The 19,601-nt window shown below is 62.6% G+C and overlaps 2 protein-coding genes across 3 annotated transcripts in view; both read right to left on the bottom strand.

Annotated features, from left to right (window-relative positions):
- Window positions 1-1,103: 1,103 nt before the first annotated feature.
- Lhx3 (LIM homeobox 3) lies at window positions 1,104-7,132 on the bottom strand. 2 transcript variants are annotated; one of them, XM_042681223.1, is made up of 6 exons: window positions 5,786-5,907; window positions 4,133-4,304; window positions 3,055-3,257; window positions 2,434-2,585; window positions 2,184-2,352; window positions 1,104-1,541 (listed from the first exon to the last, which is right to left on the bottom strand). In XM_042681223.1, the coding sequence occupies exons 1-6, from the start codon at window positions 5,877-5,879 to the stop codon at window positions 1,123-1,125; spliced, it is 1,209 nt and encodes a 402-aa protein (XP_042537157.1). In that variant the 5' UTR covers window positions 5,880-5,907; the 3' UTR covers window positions 1,104-1,122. The 2 variants fall into 2 exon arrangements, with proteins under 2 accessions (XP_042537157.1, XP_042537158.1); XM_042681224.1 differs by lacking the exon at window positions 5,786-5,907 and adding an exon at window positions 7,045-7,132 and having other exon boundaries at window positions 1,123-1,541.
- Window positions 7,133-8,312: 1,180 nt separating this feature from the next.
- Window positions 8,313-19,601, bottom strand: part of Qsox2 (quiescin sulfhydryl oxidase 2) — a 31,644-nt gene continuing 20,355 nt past the window's right edge. The window contains exons 11-12 of the mRNA XM_042681247.1: window positions 13,721-13,909; window positions 8,313-10,796 (exon numbers count right to left, since the gene is read on the bottom strand). Coding sequence (XP_042537181.1) covers window positions 10,249-10,796; window positions 13,721-13,909 — 737 coding nt within the window. The 3' untranslated portion in view covers window positions 8,313-10,248. The remainder of the gene's footprint in view (window positions 10,797-13,720; window positions 13,910-19,601) is intronic.

The raw sequence follows: 19,601 nt of genomic DNA on the forward strand, positions 1-19,601 counted from the left end.
TCTCTCCTTCCAGGGACTGTAACAGCTGTTCCACTGGGAGTCCGCGGGTCTGAGGGAGGGGGTCAGGTCCCACACTGGGGCTCGTGGTGGGCTCCCAGCTCAGCTCGGAACTCACACCACAGCGAGCCCCAGGGCTCGGGTGCCGGCGCCGGGCCCCGGCCCTCCCCGGCGCACACCAGTCCCGGTTCCTTCCCCGGACCCAGGGCAGACACTCGGGCATCCCTCCTTTTACGGCTCTGGAGCTTGGCCAAGATCCAGGGCAGAGGGAGCCCAACTGTGGGCTGGGGGCCAAAGGCTGCGAGGAGCAGCCCCGCCTCCCGCCGGCAGACACATCTGAGCGCCTCTCCCAGCGCCCCAACACACGCCGAGCCAGCCAATCTAACCGACAAATTTATTGAAGTCTTGGAAAGAGCTGCTCACCAGAGAATAAATAAACGCCACAGGACATTCACAGAACCAACAGGTAGCCAGGGCCTGGTTTTAGGGCGCGACTGGCTGACACAGCCGCCGGTCTCTGGGGCGGGCTGCCGGGCTCTCCCAGGACCAGAGCCCTGCCCGCCTCCTCCGCCGGCCGCTTCCACTGGAGCGGAGAGCTGTGGCTGCTGGCGACAGCTCTGCTAGCCGGTGTGTCCCGGGCCTTGTGGCCTGGGCTGGCCCTGTGCGCCTGAGGAGGGGATTAAACCTTGGGCTTAAAGACTTGACCACAACCTTGGAGAAGGGGCCCCAGGAAGCTCCTGGAGCACTGGGGGCGGGGTGCCAGAGCCCCCCGGGAGGGGCATTGTAGCCCTGAGGCCCTGGAGGAAGGAAAGGTCCTCTAGGAACTGAAAGCAGGCTAGTGTTTGGACTTTGACAGATCCCATACCATCGAAAAGCCCCAGTGCCGTTATCTGGTCCTAAGGGGACATTGCCTACAAAACAGCTGCCACACGGGTCGCTCATGTCTGAAGAGGAGCCTGGAATCCCCCCCCCCCAGGAGTGGGAGGGGCAGCTGGGCATCAAGCAAGGCCGCCGCCCTCCCAGCTTCCCGTCCCGCTGGCCTCAGAGGTGCTGGGAGACAGAGAGGCCGCCCCTCGCCGCAGCCGGCAGCCAAGCCCCCGTGCGCTGGTGGAGCAGCGGCCTCGGTCAGAACGGCGCGTGGTCCACCTCGTCCAGCCAGGAGGCGGGGCTGGCGGGGAAGTCGGGGTAACCGCCGCTGCTCCCCGTAGATAGATCTGAGCTGGGTCCGTTTCCCGCCAGCACCCTCATGGGCGGGGGGCCGCCCGGGGGCCCCGAGGGCACAAGGCCCAAGCTGGAGTCAGGGTACACCAGGCTGGAGAGAAGGGGCTGGGGGCCGGGGAGGCTCTGCTGGGTGGCCGGGGAGGGCGGCAGGCCGTAGGGGCTGCTGGGGCGCAGCTCCCGGTACTGCTCCGGCCCCGCCAGGCCTCCGTGCTCCAGCGCAAAGCTGGCCAGGGCTCCGGCGGGCCGGCCCAGGGCCGGGGTGGGCTCCCCCAGGCCGCTGTACAGGCCGCCGGCCGGACCCATGTCGGCCATGGACGGCTCGTCTGCAACGAAAAGGAAAGCTGTCAGGGCTGCCTTCCACGGGTGGCTCCCCTGGGGGAGGGGACGGGACCCCCCACAGCGCAGCAGCCAGCCAGAGCCCTCCCGCGTCCCCCTGCGGCCCGCGCGGGGCGTCTGGGAAATGGCGGGGTTCTCGGCCCCCATCAGAGCTGGAGGGCCGCCCCAGCAGCCGGGAGCCCGGCCCGCTGCCACCTCCACTTTGCGGGGGAGGAAATCCAAGCCCCAGAAGCTAAGCTAGCGGCCTGAGGTCACAACGCAGTCCCAAAGAGGAGGAGGCGCTTCGGGGCATGTTGGGGTGTCCCTAGTGAGGATGGAGGCGCCTTTCTACCCCTCCCCCATCCAAGAAGCCTGAACATTTACAGTTGACCTCCAAACTGCACTGCCTGTCCCCCCAAAACCACTGCGGGGTGCGGGAGCCGGAGGGGCAGCCCGGATCCCCCTCAGGAGGCGGTGCTCGCTTTGAGACGGGGGTCACGGGGACTCGGCACCCCATCTGGTCGGGGCGGGTGGCCCAGACCCATGAATGGCTTCAAGGAGGAAACTCAGAAACTCAGAGCCACGGGTGGAGCCCAGGCTCTCCTTAGACACCCGGGACCCATCAGCCCGCGGGGCAGAGGCCTCCGTACCGGTGAAGGAGACCTCGGCGTCGCTGTCCTGCCCGTCCTGGACGCTGTCCTTGTCGGACTTGGAGCTGCCCCGGGAGCGCTTCATGTTCCGGAAGTACTGACCCCAGCGCTGCCGGCCCGCGTCCTTCTTCAGCCTCTTCTCCTTGGCCCGGCGGTTCTGGAACCAGACCTGGGGGGTAGGGGTGGTGAGGGCCCGCAGAGGTTCCCCCTGCTTTGCCAGGCAGCTCCAGGTCGGGGAGCAAGCGCTGACCTGCACCACACGCATGTCCAGCCCGGTCTCGGAGGACAGCTGCTCCCGCACGTGGCGGGCCGGCTTGGGGGAGGTGTTGTAGGCGCTCTTCAGCGTCTCCAGCTGCTTGGCGGTGATGGTGGTGCGGGGCCGCTTGGCCGTGGCCTCAGCCTCTGAGGAGGACAGCGGTGAGACCAGCTGTGCCCTCCGCCCAGCGCCCAGCTCGCCCAAATGCCCTCCCCAGGGCCCATGCTCTCCAAGGCCTTGTCAGGCGACGGGGGCGCGCGCCGGCGGCCGCAGGGGAGGGGGGTCCACACGGGTGGCTTCTGCAGCCACCAGGCTCTTTATGAAAAACCGCTGTCCATTGCACACCGCCTCCAGCCTCCACACTGGCCTCCAACCCCTTTACCCTGAAGGTGTGGGTGAGGCTGGGGTCGTCACGGTTGGGATGTCTGGTGAATAGTTCAGAGCCGTACTGATAGTCACAGAATCCACACAATTTCCAGGTCCTTCTACCACCTGGCTACAAACCACTTAATCCCACGCTCCCTGAGCCCATCGGGCGAGGAAGGCCGTGGAGGTGAGGGTCTCGCCGGAAGGCTGGCCCCGCGTCCCACACCCACGTCCCGGCCTCACACTGACCTCGCTGCTTGGCCGTCTCGTAGTCCGCCTTGCACACCAGCCGGCTGTCCTCCATGAGGTAGAACTCGTCTCCCGTGGCCAGCTGCCGCTTGCACACCACGCAGGCAAAGCAGTGCAGGTGGTACACGAAGTCCTGGGCGCGGCGCACCACCTGCGTGGGCGGGATGCCCAGCTGGCACGCGGCACACTTGGTCCCGAAGCGCCTGCGGACGCACAAGCACAGGGCGCGGCTCAGCCCCGCGGCTCCACGCTCCTACGCCCAGAGCGGGTCAGAGGTGCGCAGCCGCGCCGGCCGAAGACCCAGGAGGAAGGCTCCGCAAGCCCAGCCCTCTGGTCAGGTCTGCAGCCCAGGCAGGGCCTCAAACTACCAAGAAGTCCTCAAGGGAGCGAGCAGAGCCTGCTCCTCCTGGGACGGGGAGCGCCGGCCCCAGTTCCCTTCCTCCTGGGACGGGGAGCGCCGGCCCCAGTTCCCTTCCTCCTGGGACGGGGAGTGCCGGCCCCAGTTCCCTTCGCGTCCTGGAGCTCTGCTGCTCCTTCCCCTTTAGGGAGAAAAGCCCGAGACTGAGGGAGTGCGTCTACACAGCTCTGCAAAATGGAGCTCCTCTTTTTTTTTTTTTTTTTAAACGACTTCCATTATTTACAAAACAAATTATTACTTTTTGTGCCAATGCAGGGGCTTACACTGTACCATTCCTTAGCTTTTTCAACTCAAGATGGGCACTCTGCCACTTGAGTCTCAGCTCCACTCTCAAGGCTTTTTGGTGACTGGTTGGAGATACGAGTCTAAAGAACTTGCCTGCACGGGCTAGCTTTGAACTGTGATCCTCAGATCTCAGCCTCCCGGGAGCTAGACTCACAGGCATGAGCCACTAGCAGCTGGCTCAAGTTACTATTATTTTAAGTAATCATTCCTGACCTTCTGGCCAGGCCCACAGAGCTGGCTGAGGCCCCGGACCGCGGCCTGGGTGGCGGGCGGTCTGGGGCCCGGCCCGGTGGGGCCCCACTCCCGTTTCCGGCGGCAGGCTGCGCCCTGGCCTCCCCTCCAGCCCGGCCCCCCGGGCCGCGGGCGCGGGCTCACTTGAAGAAGTCGTCCCTGCAGTAGACGCTCTCCCCGCGGCTGAAGCAGCGCTCGGCCAGCGGCGCGCGGCAGTCGCTGCACGTGAGGCACTTGCTGTGCCAGTGCCGGTCCAGAGCCTTAAGGATGAACCTGTCTAGAATGTGCTGGTCGCAGCCGGCGCACAGCGGGATCTCTGTGGACAGAGGAGCGGCTGGGGCAGGGGCCGGGCCGTAGAGGTTACCATCTCCCCCGCCAGGCCCAGCCCCCGCGGTCCCCAGGCCCCCAGCCTCCCGGTTCAGGGAGGCAGGGATCCCCGCCATGGCCGGCAGTGGCTTGGGAGATGAGAGCAAACGCGCGTGAGCATCTAGAAATGCGTGTGAGCAGGAAGGGGGGGACCAGGCTGTTTCTGGGGCCAAGGGTGTCTGTCCACCCCAAGATGTTCACATAGCCAGGAAGGACCCAGGCTGCAATCAAAGGAAAACCTCACCTCTGGTGCGGGGGTGGAGGACGGGGTGGGGGTGGGGGACTGGCTGGGAAAGCCGGACGTGAATGGGAAAAACAAGTCCTTACTCTGCCGAGCACCAGCGAAGCGCCTCTAACTTCTGACTTAGAACAACTGTGCGGCCGGGGCGTTCTTTCTGGAGGCTGCGCGGTGCGGCCCCGGGCTGGGGGTCTGTCAGACCCTCAGGCGTCAGTGACAGCAGCACCCCGCGCCTTTGGGTGGGTGTGCGGGGCTCCCCGCGCAGCGGTGCCGGCGGTGTGGGGTGTGCAGGCGGTGTGGGGTGCCCTCCCGCTGTGACTAGACCAGCGCCCCAGTCCTGGCCAGCTCTGCTCGCAGAGATTGCGGGCTTGGGGGCGGCAGGCGGGACCTGCTAATTCAGACCGGGTCTCCGAGACGAGGAGCCCGGCGCGGGAGCGGGACCTGCTCGGACGCGGCGCCCGCCGGGAGGACGCGGCCGAGGGCTCGAGGGGGCGGAGGGGCCCCGCCGCACCTCCCGCCAGCACTGGCCGGAAACCGCGGTGGACGCGGTCTCGCGTCGAGCAAAACCGCGCGGCCCAGACCGCGCCCCGGACGCCCGAGGCTGGCGGCGAGCCCAGGACGGCCGGGCGCAGGGCCCCGCCGGGCGGCGCCGGTTCAGCACCGTGGCGCGGACAGCGCCCAGGCCCGGCGGCCGCGAGAGCCCGCTTCCCGCAAAAAAGCCGTCCCTCGCCGGGCTTGCGCTGCGGGGCGCGCCCGCCGCACCCGCGTGAGGCCCGCGGAGCCCCCGCGCCGGCCGCGCGTCCGCGCGCTGCCCTCCGCCGCCCGCTCCCCGCGCCCGCCGGGGCCGCCGGGCGTCCGGGAGTTGAAGCCGGGCTTGTCCCGGTCCCCGGACCTGACGGCGGGCAGAGCGCGCGGGCGCCGCCAAGACCCGCATTCGGGAAGAAGTACGGTCCCGCTCGACGCCGCGGACCCGCTGCCGCCTCCGTGCCGCGGGGCCGCGGGGCGGGACCCGGCGAGGGCCGCGGAGACCCGCCGCGCCGCGAGCCCCTCGCCTCGCCCCCCACCCCGCTCCGGAGCCCGGCTTGGCGCCGCCCCGGGGCCCCTCAACCGATCCCGGACGACCCGAGCCCCCGCGGCCGGGCGCGCTGCGCGGACGTTCGGGGACCCGCCGCGCCCGGGCCCGCGGCACCCACCTCGGCGCAGGTCGGCCCTCCGAGCCAGCAGCGCCAGCAGCAGGTCGCCGCCCGCCGGCTCCCGGGCCGGGTCCAGCTCCCCGCGCGCCTCCATGCGGCCGGCTGCGGGCGAGGCCGCCCTCGGACCCGCCAGGCCGCGGCCGCCGCGACGCGGACCCCGCAGACCCGAGACTGGTGGCGCGGCCCCGCAGAGCCCGCGGGCGGCCTGGGGCCCGGAGCCTCCGGCCGCGCGCGGGGCGGAGCGGCGGGGGGCGGAGCCGCGCGCGGGGCGGAGCCGGGGGTCGCGGGGACGCGCGGGCCCCGGAGCCCAGCCGAGGGCGGGAACCCGCCCCGCGGGGGCTCTGGATGGGCCAGGCCGGGCCGGGCCGGGATCTCCTGCGGTGGCGTCGGGAATCGGGAACCCAGAACCCGGAATCCAAAGCGGGCGAGCGTGGCGCGCGGGGCCTCCGCGGAGTGCGGGGAGCCGGACGGGCCCCGGGCCGCCCATGAACGGCCCGCGCAGGCGCAGCGAGCCCGGCCCCTGCGAGGGAAGTGGGGCCCGCGTCCTGGGCCTGGACACACAACGGGGACGCGGAGTCGGGGCAGCGCCGGACCCGGCCTCCGGCCTGCGCCTCCTCCGCCTGCGACCCCCCTCCTACCCGCCTGCGCCCCCTCCTACCCGCCTGCGTCACCCCTCCGCCTGCGCCCCCCTCCGCCCCCCTCCGCCTGCGTCCCCGCCCCGTCTGCAGCACTGTGGCTCCACACAACAGCGCCAGCACACCCGACAGCAGGGGAGCCCGCTGCATGCACTCCGGGCCGGCCGGGCGCGGGCAGGGGCGTCCCGGGCCTGGCGCCGTCGCGCGCCCTCCCTGCGTGCCCCGCCTGGTGCCCCGCCTGCGTCTCCTGGACGGTGAGTCCCGGGCCGGCCCGAGCACCACACTCGAGACAGCGCGGGGCGGCGTCGGGGCCCGCCGGGGGCGCTGGTGGGCGGCGTGGGCCACGGGCGGCCGGGGGCGCACGCCGCTGGGGCATCTGGCCGGCCGCCAACAAAGCCTCCATTATGTTCCAACGTCCGCCACCGGACGGCCCTCGGGGAAGGCGGCTCGGCGGGAGCTCGGCCGAGCCCCGCGCTCGTCGGCGCCCGCCCGCGCCGCTGCCGCCAGCCCCGGGGCCGCTGTCAGCCTTCACCCCCGCGGCCCACGGCCGCCCTGCGCGCCTCCGCGCCGGCCCGCGCGCTCTGCCTCCGGCCCTCGGGAGGCCTGCGGGCCCTCCGACCTCACCTGCAGCCCCGCCGAAGGTGCGGAGGGCGGCGGCCGTGCGGGCTCCGGGCCGCTCCTGGTCACGACCCCGCTCTGCTTCCAGCAGCATCGTGGGCCCGGTCTGCGTCCCGGGGAGGGTGGGAGCTCCCGGTTCCTGGGACGGAGCCCAACCCCGAACTGGCCCTGTCCGTGGTGCTGAGGGAGGCTCCCGCCCGCCCCTCCCCTGTCCCCGCCCCCAGGGCAGGCGGCGGGCGGCCGCAGGAGCTGGTCCTCCGGCTGGGTTTGGAGAGACTGGGCAGGGCCTGGTGTCTCAACTCTTCACCCACTCCCCCGCAAGGAAGCTGCTAGAGTCCTGCTCTGCTCTGCGGAGGCTCCGGGCCAGGCTGAGAAGCGCCTGTTCACGGGAAGCGGGTGGCGGAGCCCCAGGACGGTCAGGCGCTGGCCCTGTTGGCAGCCTTCCAGGAGACAGTGCCCATGCGAGGCTCTCCCCTGTGGTGAGCTGCTGCTGCTGGACCACAGCGGGCCCGCATTCCAAAGAACCTGACACTCAACATGTGCACATCACAGGTCACTTGAGCACACTCAGACGCCTGTGCCCCTCCTCTGCGGAGAGGCAGGCAGGCCTTGGCCAAGCCTACCCAGTGAGGCTAGACTCCAGAAAGGGGCTCAGCGCAGAGCCGCCTATCCACCCCTGCCGTGTAGGGGCGCGGCCCCTCAGAGGGTCCAGGTACTGGTGAGATGTTGAACAGGTTCCACAGCCACCTCATCCACGCCAGCTCCAAGATCCTCTGTAATCCATTTCCCATCTTTGTCTCTGTCTGGCCTCAGGGCTGCCTTCCAAAAAGACTTCTGGCTCAATAGAGGAAATTCCAGAATTTCAGATGTTCATGTCCCCACCCGATCACATTGTAGCTGGCTGGCTCACATTTCAAAAGAATGATGACAATTTTCTCAAATGTCAGATTTTATTTTTAAAATGTACACATATAGTTTACTTAAATACAAAATACTCACTTTCCTTCTAGTTAAGAAATTTTACTGATATTCCCATGTCAATTCAGTTTTAATCAAAATCTCTTCATTAAAAATAAATAAGCATTTATATTACTTCCCTATTGTATTCATTGGTCTCAATACCTTTTTTGTGTGGGCTGGCACTGGCGCTTGAACTCCGGGCCTGGGTGCTGTCACCCCACCACCTGGGCCACAGCTCCACTTCTGGCTTTTGGGTTAACTGGAGGTAAGTCTTCTTGGACTTTCCTTCCTGGGCTGACTTCAAACTGTGATCCTGGGATCTCAGCCTCCTGAGTAGCTAGGATTACTGACGTGACCCACCAGTATATCTCACACACACACAAAGGCTTACACCTTGACTAAAGGTGGCACCACTGATCTGAGCAGGTAATGTAGACATCTGAGTCCTGATCCCTTGCAGGCTGGCCCCACACATCATGGCAGCCACTCTCCCCAGATTTGCCTGGGGAAGCTCATCCTCAGGAAGCAGCCTCTAGTTCTGCAGGAGAGAAGCTGAAAGCCAGCGCTGCCGAACATGGGTCTCCATGAAGGTCAGACTGGAGAATGCACTGCAGGAGCCCCGCCTTGCCCACTGAAGACACCTCCTTTGGTGGAGAAGGCATCCACAGAGGTAGACAGAGGGTTCAGAGCTTCCTTGGAGATGTGAGGACCTGTCAGATGGGCCAGCATCTTTAGTAACCTAGGCACATGACCAGCCAAAGACAGGTTCATTTTTTTTAAAAAACAGGATTTCAGAGGTTAAAAAGCATCAAACGAAAAGGTCCTTCATGGCCCAGGAGAAGCAGGAGCTCAAGGTGGTGGAGCCAAGGCAGCGAGGCTATTCCTGCCCTGGGAAGAGTCAGGCCTCCAAATCCATGCCTCCCACAAAATGGAGGCTGGCTAAGGACAGCCCCAGGGGACAGCTGTCTGCCCTTCTCAGGCCACAGCCACATTACAGGGTCCTCAGGGACCATTTACCATACATAATCACAATAGGCTAAGTGGAAAGAGTATTTACAGCTCTTCTAGTCACTCCTGTGCATGCACACACGCACACACAAAGGCATTGGTCTAATTTCATCTAAATAGAAGGACGCTTGTGAAACAAACCAATGGCCACAAAGGATCTCAGCAGGAATGCTCCTGAAACTGCATGCCAATGGGTGGTTTTAATTTTACAAAAAGTGAGTTTAAATTGTGGAATGGTTAAGTCATCCCTGAGGCCTGCAAAGAGCCTGGCTTGCGTGGGACCCTTCTCAACAGCTTCAGTTCAAGGAGTCCTGGGGTTTGAAGCCATGCCAGGTCCTCATCCTTCCCACTGGGCCCTGTATACCTAGCCGCTGCTGGTGCTTTCTTCTGTGTGAGATGAGGGATACAAGACAAAGGCTCCTACAGGCCTCCTGCTCGCCCCCCACCCCCGAGTGGACCAGTTCTCATTACCCCTCCCCTGACGCTATGGTCACTCACCTTCCAGCTGGCCCACACTGCCTCCAGAGTGGCCAGACTGGGCTATCCCTCAGTCCCTTGTCAACAGTAAACAATTAAAAGGCACTGCCACCACCCTGCCCCTCCAAACCAGCCACTACTTGACAGCCCTGGTCACTCCTTGAGAGAAAGTAAAGCCACACCACTCACTACCCCGTTCCTGCTTGGGGGCCTGTGCACAGAGTGAGCACCCCGCAGGGCACCGGGTGGTAGAAACGTTTGGGCTCTGCTGCCTGCAGGCACAGCCTTGGCCTAGATGCACAGACCCCAGGCCGCTTCCAGGCTGGAGGTGTGGGATGTGGGGGAAGGTTACTGCACTTCCATTCGCTGTGTCCCTCGGATGGGCCTGACAGGCAGGATAGAGTGCAGGGAAGGCCCTGAGCAGACCTGCCTGCTCCAACTTAGGACAGTGAACACACGGATGTCTTTTGACACGAGTTGGGAAAGCACAAGGGGCCAGCAAGGCAAGTGTTTCCACCAGGGCCGCCTGCACTCTGAAGGGCCAAGTCTGGCATGTTTACAAAATCCCTGATCACAAATGATAGCACTGTGGGAGCGCTGCCAAGGCTGCCCAGGACACCTCTCCACAACTGGGTGGTAGCGCCGGGTGGGAGGCCTCTCCACCGCTGTGTGGTAGAACCGGATGGGAGAGCTCTATACAGCTGGACGGTAGAGCTGGACAGGAGGCCTCTCCACAGCCGGGTGGTAGAGCTGGACAGGAGGGCTCTATACAGCCGGGTGGTAGAGGCGGACTTTCCATCGCTTGGACCTCACGCGGAAGAAGAAGTACATGAGCATCAGGAACAGGGAAGAGGCCACGTACAGCACCACGCACAAGCTCATGTCCAGGCTGGAGAAGCCAACCCCGAGGAGAGGCACCTCGGCCTCAGCCTCCTCCCGGGCCCCAGGCCCCTGGGGACTCCCGAGTCTCAGGTCCAGCCGGTGGTGCAAGCTCTCCAGCAGGTCCGTTCTGGGGTCCAGGACATGGAGTGGATGGAGACTTGGGTCATCCTGGGCTCCCCGAGGCTTCCCCGGGGGACCGAGTCCCCCGCCCTCCGCCCGGGCCCTGCCCGCGGTTGCCCCGTCGCCGCCATCGCCCAGGTCTGCAGCATACGTGTCCACAAGGTTGTCACGGCCGTAGTGCCGCTTCAGGAACAGGAGCACGTGGCCCTCGTTCCAGCTGTCCAGGCCCTTAATCTCCTCGTGGCAGTCTGGGCAGAGCTCTGGGGTGGGCCACGGCACCTTTGGGAACTTGGGGTCCTCACTCAGATGGCCTAGGAGGGAGGGAAGGGGCAGCATGGTGAGGAAAGCCTTCCGGTCCGGGGCACAGCTGGCCTCCCACCCATGCAGCCTCCCGGCTGCTGCTCCCATCTCTGTGCAGTGTGGCCAGATGTCTCTGTGCTCCCTGGCCTGAACAGCACAGGCCCCCTCCCTCGCTGGGCCCCCCATGCAGGTCCCCTTCCCCTGGTCACCCGTGTGTCTACACTCCAAGGCCTGCACGCTTGGCACACCTGCCACTCACCTGACTGCACCTGCTGCCACCCACCCAGCTCCTGCCCTCTACGGGAAATGCTCACCTGTCTGTGCTACCATTCCCAGGCACTCAAGGCCCAGGCCACTCTGGCTGCCAGGGCCCTGGAGGGACACACTCACAGCCTAGGACCAAGACAGGCAGAGGCAGCTCCACTCCACCGCCTGCTCCCTCCAGGTAAGTGGGCTCCCCACGGCTGTTTCCAGCTCCAGGCTCACAGCAGTACACCCACGGCGCCTCCCCCGGGGCTCCCTGCAGCTCTTCTGGTCAGTTTCTGGTGAACAGCACGCAGCACCCTGTGGCACAGCCTTGCCACACCACTGCGTGTGCTTGCGGCCACCTGCTGACTGCTTCTGGAGTGGAATCCATCGGAACACTCCCATTCCAGATGGCTGCGGCCACCCATCAGGGCAGCTTAGGCACCCTGCGGGCACCGAGGGGACTCTGCAGCTCACCAGATACACCCACCCCTTCCTTCATTGGATCAAAACTGAGGCCGGGCATCAGTGGCTCACGCCTGTCATCCTAGCTACTCAGGAGGCTGAGATCTGAGGATCACAGTTCAAAGCCAGCCTGGGCGGGAAAGTCCGTGACACTCTTGCCTACAATAAACTACTCAGAAAAAGCCAAAAATGGCGCTGTATTCAAATGGTAGAGCGCTTGCCTTGAGCACAAAAAGGCTCAGGTTCAGCACCTAAGCTGAGTTCAAGCCCCAGGAATGGCCAAAAACAAAAAACAACAAAAAACCCCACCAAAATTCTAACTGAGGACTGCTACGCAGAAAGCTGGTCAGCCCAGGAACCGGAGAGAGGTGTGCCCTGTGAACGGAGGCTCTGTGCAGCCGGGGCTACGTGGAGCACACACCCTGAGCCACTGTCCTCTTACTGGCAGTGCGCAGGCATCCCCCCAATGTCCAGCTCCAGACCCCTTTGCTGAACCAGTTCAAGGACCAACGACGCTCCCACCGCACAGGCTTAGGCCCTCGGTGCCTCTTGGCTGCCACAGCTGCCCTGGCCTGCTGACCACCCTCAAGGTTTCTCAAGTGTGTGCTGGCGATGCTGGCGATGCTAGGCCCTTTACCTAACTTGCTTGCTAGGTGTCATGTGTAAGGAGGGGATGAGGCCGAGGCCAGCCGCGTCCTCTGGGGTCACTGCCCAGTGGACGACCTGGATGAACTCACGGTGGACACGGAGAGCTATCATGTCCTCGGGGGCCAGACTCTGGGCAGGAGAGCCGGGTCAGATCTCCCTCCCTCCACAGGCTGGAGGCAGGCCTGGGGGCTGGTGAGGAGGCTTGGCACACACCCGTGGATGGACACGCGCAGCCCCATCTTGCTGCAGCCCAGTAAAGTGGGCGCTCGAGGCTGGGTAGCCAGCTGGCTGCCTCAGAGCGCAGCACTGGGGGAGGCGGGGGCGGAGCGGGGAGGCGTCTGGGAGGACACCTCAGCCGCCTAGGCTGCGCGCCTGGGACAGCAGCTGACAGGGACGAGGAAATCCCTCACCATGAGGCCCCTCAGCTCTTAGCGCAAAGGAAAACCAATTCTCTTTAGTGCTTTAGTTGTCATGTTTTATAATACAGTGGATTAAATGAAAACCAACCATTTAGGGGCATTTTCTATTCATCCTTATTAAATTTATTTCTCAGTAGAATTATTCTTAAGCCTAATTTTAATCTGCCATTGATTTGTGAATACTTTGAATTTACTTAACTCTGAGAGAACACATATGTCATAGTTTTTAAAAACAAAACCACCTTATGGGGTTACAGACTAACCCCAAAGACAGGCTGGGCTTACAGTCTATGTGTGTGTGTATGTGTGTATGTGTATGTGCATGTGTGCAGTGGTCCTAGGGCTTGAACTCAGGGCCTGGACACTGTCCCTGAGCATTTTTGCTCTAGATTAGCACTCTACCATTTGAGCCACAGCTCAACTTCTGATTTTTTGGGGGGGTTATTTTATTTTGCCAGTCCTGGGGCTTGAACTTTGGGTCTAGGTACTGTTCCTAAGCCTTTTGCTCAAGGTGTGTGCTCTACCACTTGAGACACAACACTACTTCTGGCTTTTTTTTTTTTTTTTTTGAGTAGTCTATTGGAGATAAAGTCTCATAGACTTTCCTGTCCGGGCTGGCTTTGAACTGCAATCCTCAAATCTCAGCTTCCTAAGTAGCTAGGATTACAGGTGTGAGCCACTGGCACTCAGCTTTTTTTTTTTTTTTTTGGGGGGGGGGGAGTTTATGGGGCATTAAGAGTCTCACAGACTTTCCTGCCCGGGCTGGCTTCAAACTGCAATCCTCAGAGCTCAGCCTTCTGAGTAGCTAGGGTTACAAGCGTGAGCCACTAGCACACAGCTAAGAACAGATTAAGAAAAAATTAAATTCCTTACCAATAATTATACTCCAAGTTCTCCAATATCCCAATTACAATCAGGGGATATGGGTGATAGGATACCAGAAAGTCACAGCCGCCTGGGTGAGGGCCAGCTGGGGAGCCAAGACACAGTGGTCTGGGAGGGCCAGCCATTCACGCACAGCACCTGGGAGCTCAGGAAAAGCCAAGACGCGCCCACACAGCATGCCGCCCTCCCCACACAGGCCCCAGGCCTCCAGGCGGAGGGCCAGCTTTCCCTCACCCGCGCCCGGCGGCCGTTCGGGCGCCGGCCTCACTCACCTGCCAGGCGGCTGTTGACGGCATTGTGCTTCCTCCACAGCCAGAGGACGGCTTGGTCGAGTGTCTTCACTGTGTCCAGAGACTCTTTGGCCATTGCCTCAAAGTGCTCGCCACACTCTCTGCACCCAAAGAAAGTGTGGATGTACCTCCTCACGGTCTGCAGCACAGCCCCCGGGTCGTCCTCAAGGCCTGCAGGGGAAAAAGCCAGGGCGCTGGAGCCCACCGCCATCCAGTCCAGCTTGTGCCACTGCTCTCGAGAGACAAGTCTCAGTGTTCACAGGCGGCCCGTGTCTCCACAGAGCAGCCTGTGCATACAGCCCCGACACCTAGCACAAGCAGGTGTGCAAGAGTGTTCCTACGCATGGCTCAACAGTACCCATACCAGACAGGAAGCCTGCCACCAGCATGGAGATCTAGTGAGCACTACGACTGAGCTCAAGCATTCAGACATTCAGACTCTCGCAGGTCCTTAAAAGGGACGTGTCAACACCCCTTGGCCAGGCTCACGGTTGCCTCTGCTTTGGCCTCAGGGCCTGCCAGCTGTGCGTGATCTCTCCTGACCCACAGCAGCACCCGCAGGCGGTGTGGGCCCTGCTGGGGCAGCAAGGCCATCCGCTGCCCCTTTGCTGTGGAAGGGTGACTTTCCCGGGCGGACGGGCAGCAGCCAGGGTGCCTCAGGGGGCCGGCGTGACAGCCAGTCCACAGGAGACTGCACTCTTCACGACGGCGGAACCCCTCCAAAAGGTGGTGATTTGAAAAGCAAACAACCTGCTGGTGGCACACACGTGTAGTCCCAGCACATGGAAGACTAAGACAAGAGGATTTTGAGTTCAAGGACAGCCTGGGCTACGTAGTGAGTTCTAGTCCACTCTAAGCTACATAGAAAGACTCTCAAAATGGGAAAGTCAAGCTGGGCACCAGTAAATCTGGGCACCTGTAATCCCAGCTACACAGGAGGCTGAGAGCACTGAGAACCGTGGTTCAAAGCTAGCCCAGATAGCAAAGTCCGTGAGACTCTCATCTCCCATTAACCGCCAAAAAGCTGGAAGAAGCAGAGCTATGGCTCAAGTGGTAAAGCTCAGGCCTTGAGTTCAAGCTGCATGCCAGTGGTTCACACCCATAAGCTTAGGTAACGGGGAGGATGTGCTAGGAGGCTCAGCAATGTACATGTAAGACCCCATCTCAACCCCATCATCCTGTCTCTCCTCCGGAGATCAGGAGGGGCCAGGCCATGAGGCAGAGGAGTCCAAAGGATGCCATCTCAACACAAAAAAGCTGGGGGGCAGGGGGTTCAGCAAGACCTAGCTGCATACCCAGCTATGGCAGGAAGCAACAAAAGGATTGCTTCAGGTGTGTGCCTGGTAAGAATCAAGACTCTAAAATAATCCTTACAAGCAGGGCACCAGTGGCTCACACTTATAAACCTAGCTACTCAGGAGGCTGAGATCAGAGGACCTTGGTTCAAAGCCAGCGTGGGCAAAAAAAAAAAGCCAAGCAAAAGAGCTCAAGTCTTGGTACCAGATACCAGCATCAAACCAAACCACACCAAACCAACAAAAACACTGCAAAAATGACTGGAGGTGTGTCTTAGGGTAGAGCACTTACCAAGCAAGTACGAAGCCCTGATTTTAAATTTCAGTACCACAATAAATAAAAATTTCAAAAAGAGGCAGGTACCATTGGCTCACACCTATAATCCTAGCTACTCAGGAGGCTGAGATCCAAGGATTGAGGTTCAAAGACAGCCCACGCAGGAAAGTCCGTGAGATTCTTATCTCCAATTAGCCACCCAGAAAACTGAAAGTGGCACTGTGGGTCAAAGTGGTAGAACACTAGCCTTTTGCTGAAGAGCTCAGGGATAGCGCCCAGGCCCATGGTTCAAGCCCTAGGACTGGTACAACAAACCAAAACAAAACAACCCTGAAAGAACCAGAATTCAAGCCCCAGGACTGGTACAACATAACAAAGCAAAAAACGAAACAAAATAAAACTCAGTGGAGTGACCAGGTTGTTCTCTGTAAGACGGTGGAGCCAGCTGTCCATAGCAGGCCCAGGTGGTATCTGTCAGCCAGAGGCCCTGGGTCTGGACTGACCACTAGGCTCCTGGTCCATGCCCTCAGAGAAGGTGAGAGGCCGCACACTATGGAGTCTGGCTGGCAGTGAGCATCCTCCAGGCGGCAGGCGGTGCCAGGGTGAGGCAGGGCACTGGCTGTGACCAGGCCGCCTGACCTCGTCCACAAGGAGGAGGTCTCCAGACATCTGCCTGGCATTGCGGTAATCCCCTTCTCTTCCCGAGGAGCCACTGTGCCGCCTGCCCGGGGCCTAATCTTTAAAGTGGACACGAACCCTAAACCTCTACCTGGGGGAGGATTAGGATGCGTGGCTGGCGCTTTAGGAGATGGGGCTTAAATGTGCAATAAGGAAAGAAAACCTCCAAGACTTAATCCCATGCTGTCTGACCCAATTCCTCACGGCGACGGGAGGAGCGCCGAGCCTCTGTGGGACAGTCCAGCTTCTCACCAGCTGGAACAGGGTCCTGAGCCAGCTTTGCCGTCGGGCCGCACGGAGTGTCCCAGGACCTGTCACTGGCCCTCATGCGCTGCCTTCAAGCTCTCCTCTTAGTCACACACAGGGGCCCCCAGGCGGGCTCCACCTTTCTCTCCAGAGCCCCCAGATGGGATTGCCTCATGTTTTCAGGAATGGGCCTGGATGGTCTGTGCATTAAATCATGTTGAACCCCGTTCTGATTTCAGTTCCTCTTGATTATTCCCAAGGCATTCCCTCTGATCTTTTTTTCTCCCTTTTTCTGATTCTCTTGGGAGTATGGGTTTAAGAGCCACCCTTCCTTGCTGGACTCTGGGAAACTGTAACCCTCACTGTCCTGAGGAGAGAGGGTAAAGATGACCTTTGACCTAGGTCATTTTTGCAATGTGACTTTGTGCTTTAGACAGGCAGCATCCATCTCCCAGCCCTGAGTTCTGTATATACCAGCAGGATGTGGTCAGAGGGGCGAGTGTGACACAAAGTTTCCTGACGTGTCCAGCGTCCTCACCCTGCGTCCAGCGTCCTCCTCACCCTGCGTCCAGCGTCCTCACCCTGCGTCCAGCGTCCCCCTCACCCTGCGTCCAGCGTCCTCACCCTGCGTCCAGCGTCCTCACCCTGCGTCCAGCGTCCTCCTCACCCTGCGTCCAGCATCCCCCTCACCCTGCGTCCAGCGTCCTCACCCTGCGTCCAGCATCCCCCTCACCCTGCGTCCAGCGTCCTCACCCTGCGTCCAGCGTCCTCCTCACCCTGCGTCCAGCGTCCTCCTCACCCTGCGTCCAGCGTCCTCACCCTGCGTCCAGCGTCCTCCTCACCCTGCGTCCAGCGTCCTCACCCTGCGTCCAGCGTCCTCCTCACCCTGCGTCCAGCGTCCTCCTCACCCTGCGTCCAGCATCCCCCTCACCCTGCGTCCAGCGTCCTCACCCTGCGTCCAGCGTCCCCATCACCCTGCGTCCAGCATCCCCCTCACCCTGCGTCCAGCGTCCTCCTCACCCTGCGTCCAGCGTCCTCACCCTGCGTCCAGCGTCCTCACCCTGCGTCCAGCGTCCTCCTCACCCTGCGTCCAGCATCCCCCTCACCCTGCGTCCAGCGTCCTCACCTTGCGTCCAGCGTCCCCATCAGCCTGCGTCCAGCGTCCCCCTCACCCTGCGTCCAGCGTCCCCCTCACCCTGCGTCCAGCGTCCTCCTCACCCTGCGTCCAGCGTCCTCACCCTGCGTCCAGCGTCCTCACCCTGCGTCCAGCGTCCTCACCCTGCGTCCAGCGTCCCCCTCACCCTGCGTCCAGCGTCCCCCTCACCCTGCGTCCAGCGTCCCCCTCACCCTGCGTCCAGCGTCCTCACCCTGCGTCCAGCGTCCTCACCCTGCGTCCAGCGTCCCCCTCACCCTGCGTCCAGCGTCCCCCTCACCCTGCGTCCAGCGTCCCCCTCACCCTGCGTCCAGCGTCCCCCTCACCCTGCGTCCAGCGTCCCCCTCACCCTGCGTCCAGCGTCCCCCTCACCCTGCGTCCAGCGTCCCCCTCACCCTGCGTCCAGCGTCCTCCTCACCCTGCGTCCAGCGTCCTCACCCTGCGTCCAGCGTCCTCACCCTGCGTCCAGCGTCCCCCTCACCCTGCGTCCAGCGTCCTCCTCACCCTGCGTCCAGCGTCCTCACCCTGCGTCCAGCGTCCTCACCCTGCGTCCAGCGTCCTCCTCACCCTGCGTCCAGCGTCCTCCTCACCCTGCGTCCAGCGTCCCCCTCACCCTGCGTCCAGCGTCCCCCTCACCCTGCGTCCAGCGTCCTCCTCACCCTGCGTCCAGCGTCCCCACCCTGCGTCCAGCGTCCTCCTCACCCTGCGTCCAGCGTCCTCACCCTGCATCCAGCGTCCTCACCCTGCGTCCAGCGTCCTCACCCTGCGTCCAGCGTCCTCACCGTGTCCAGCGTCCTCACCCTGCGTCCAGCGTCCTCACCCTGCGTCCAGCGTCCTCACCCTGCGTCCAGCGTCCTCCTCACCCTGCGTCCAGCGTCCCCCTCACCCTGCGTCCAGCGTCCCCCTCACCCTGCGTCCAGCGTCCTCACCCTGCGTCCAGCGTCCTCACCGTGCGTCCAGCGTCCTCCTCACTCTGCGTCCAGCGTCCTCCTCACCCTGCGTCCAGCGTCCTCCTCACCCTGCGTCCAGAGTCCTCCTCACCCTGCGTCCAGCGTCCTCACCCTGCGTCCAGCGTCCCCCTCACCGTGCGTCCAGCGTCCTCCTCACCCTGCATCCAGCGTCCTCCTCACCCTGCGTGCAGAGTCCTCACCCTGCATCCAGAGTCCTCCTCACCGTGTGTCCAGTATCCTCCTTACCACTTGGTGCCGAGCAACCTCCTCAGTGCCCAGCTCCTCCTCACCCTGGTGCCAGCCAGCAGGATGCTGGGACTGGCCTGGGGAGTGAGAGCAACCCTAGGTCCCCTGAATGCGAGGTGCCTCAGATGGCCACAGCTGCGGGAAGGAGCCCATGGAATGACCTACCTAACCTAGTCTACAGCACACTGCTCTGACCCCGAGTGCTGAGCGGACAGGGTGGCCCTGATGTATACCACAGCACTCTGCACCGTGGCAAAGGCAACAAGGGGTCTGCAGTGCTTCTGGACAGCAGGACACTCTGCCTAAGCCAAAGGACTGGGCTTTGGCTTAATGTAGGCGCACACGGACCCGAGACTCAACATAGCCGCCATCAGACACATGTCTACTGCCACAGCTGCCTGGGCCTGCTGGGGCGGGGACACAAAACCCAGCGCACACCATGCCCTGTGAAGAAGGAAGCAGAGGTGGTTTGTCTTTATGTTCTGTAACACCATCAAACCCTTCTGTGGAGCTCCCACCTCTGCCCCTTAGCCTCAGATTTGGCCGAGGCCCTTCCCCTGGGAGCGGGGTGGGCCAGCAACTTGCTTCCAACCAGGGTTGGCCAGTGAGCACCGGGCTTCTCCAGCCGCTGGCTCTTATGAAGCTGGCCACAGGTGACAGGTCCCATGGAAAGGAATAAAGAAGAGACCGCTCTGCGCCCAGTCCACCCTGGCTGAGGCCTGGGCCTCAGCCCGAAGCAGAGCACCCATGTTAAGCCACACCTGGATTCTGACCCAAGTAACAGAGAAAATAAAGCTGGGATGGCTTAAGCTGCTCAATTGGGGGGAATTTGTTATGCAGCAATTGATAACTGATACACCTATCCGAGGAGGTCTCACCCATCCATGTTTTTCTAGGTAAATGGTGTGCTTGTAAGTTACAGAGAGTGGAACCCACAGCCATGGCGGGTGGCACTTCTGTGGATATTCTGAGAGAACACTCCCCACCCTCCCGCTTACGTGCCTGTGGGCACGTGGGT

Source organism: Dipodomys spectabilis, unplaced genomic scaffold (assembly GCF_019054845.1).
Source record: "Dipodomys spectabilis isolate Male_0828 unplaced genomic scaffold, ASM1905484v1 ptg000067l, whole genome shotgun sequence".
NCBI classification, from domain to species: Eukaryota; Metazoa; Chordata; class Mammalia; order Rodentia; family Heteromyidae; genus Dipodomys; species Dipodomys spectabilis.

Excerpts from the sequence above, each read along its gene's own strand:
- Lhx3 (XM_042681223.1), bottom strand. The coding sequence starts at position 5,879 with ATGGAGGCGCGCGGGGAGCTGGACCCGGCCCGGGAGCCGGCGGGCGGC. Across the intron at positions 2,586-3,054 it reads CGAGACGGCCAAGCAGCGAG|AGGCTGAGGCCACGGCCAAG; the intron begins GTCAGTGTGAGG and ends TGTCCTCCTCAG. Across the intron at positions 1,542-2,183 it reads CGCCGAGGTCTCCTTCACCG|ACGAGCCGTCCATGGCCGAC; the intron begins GTACGGAGGCCT and ends TTTTCGTTGCAG.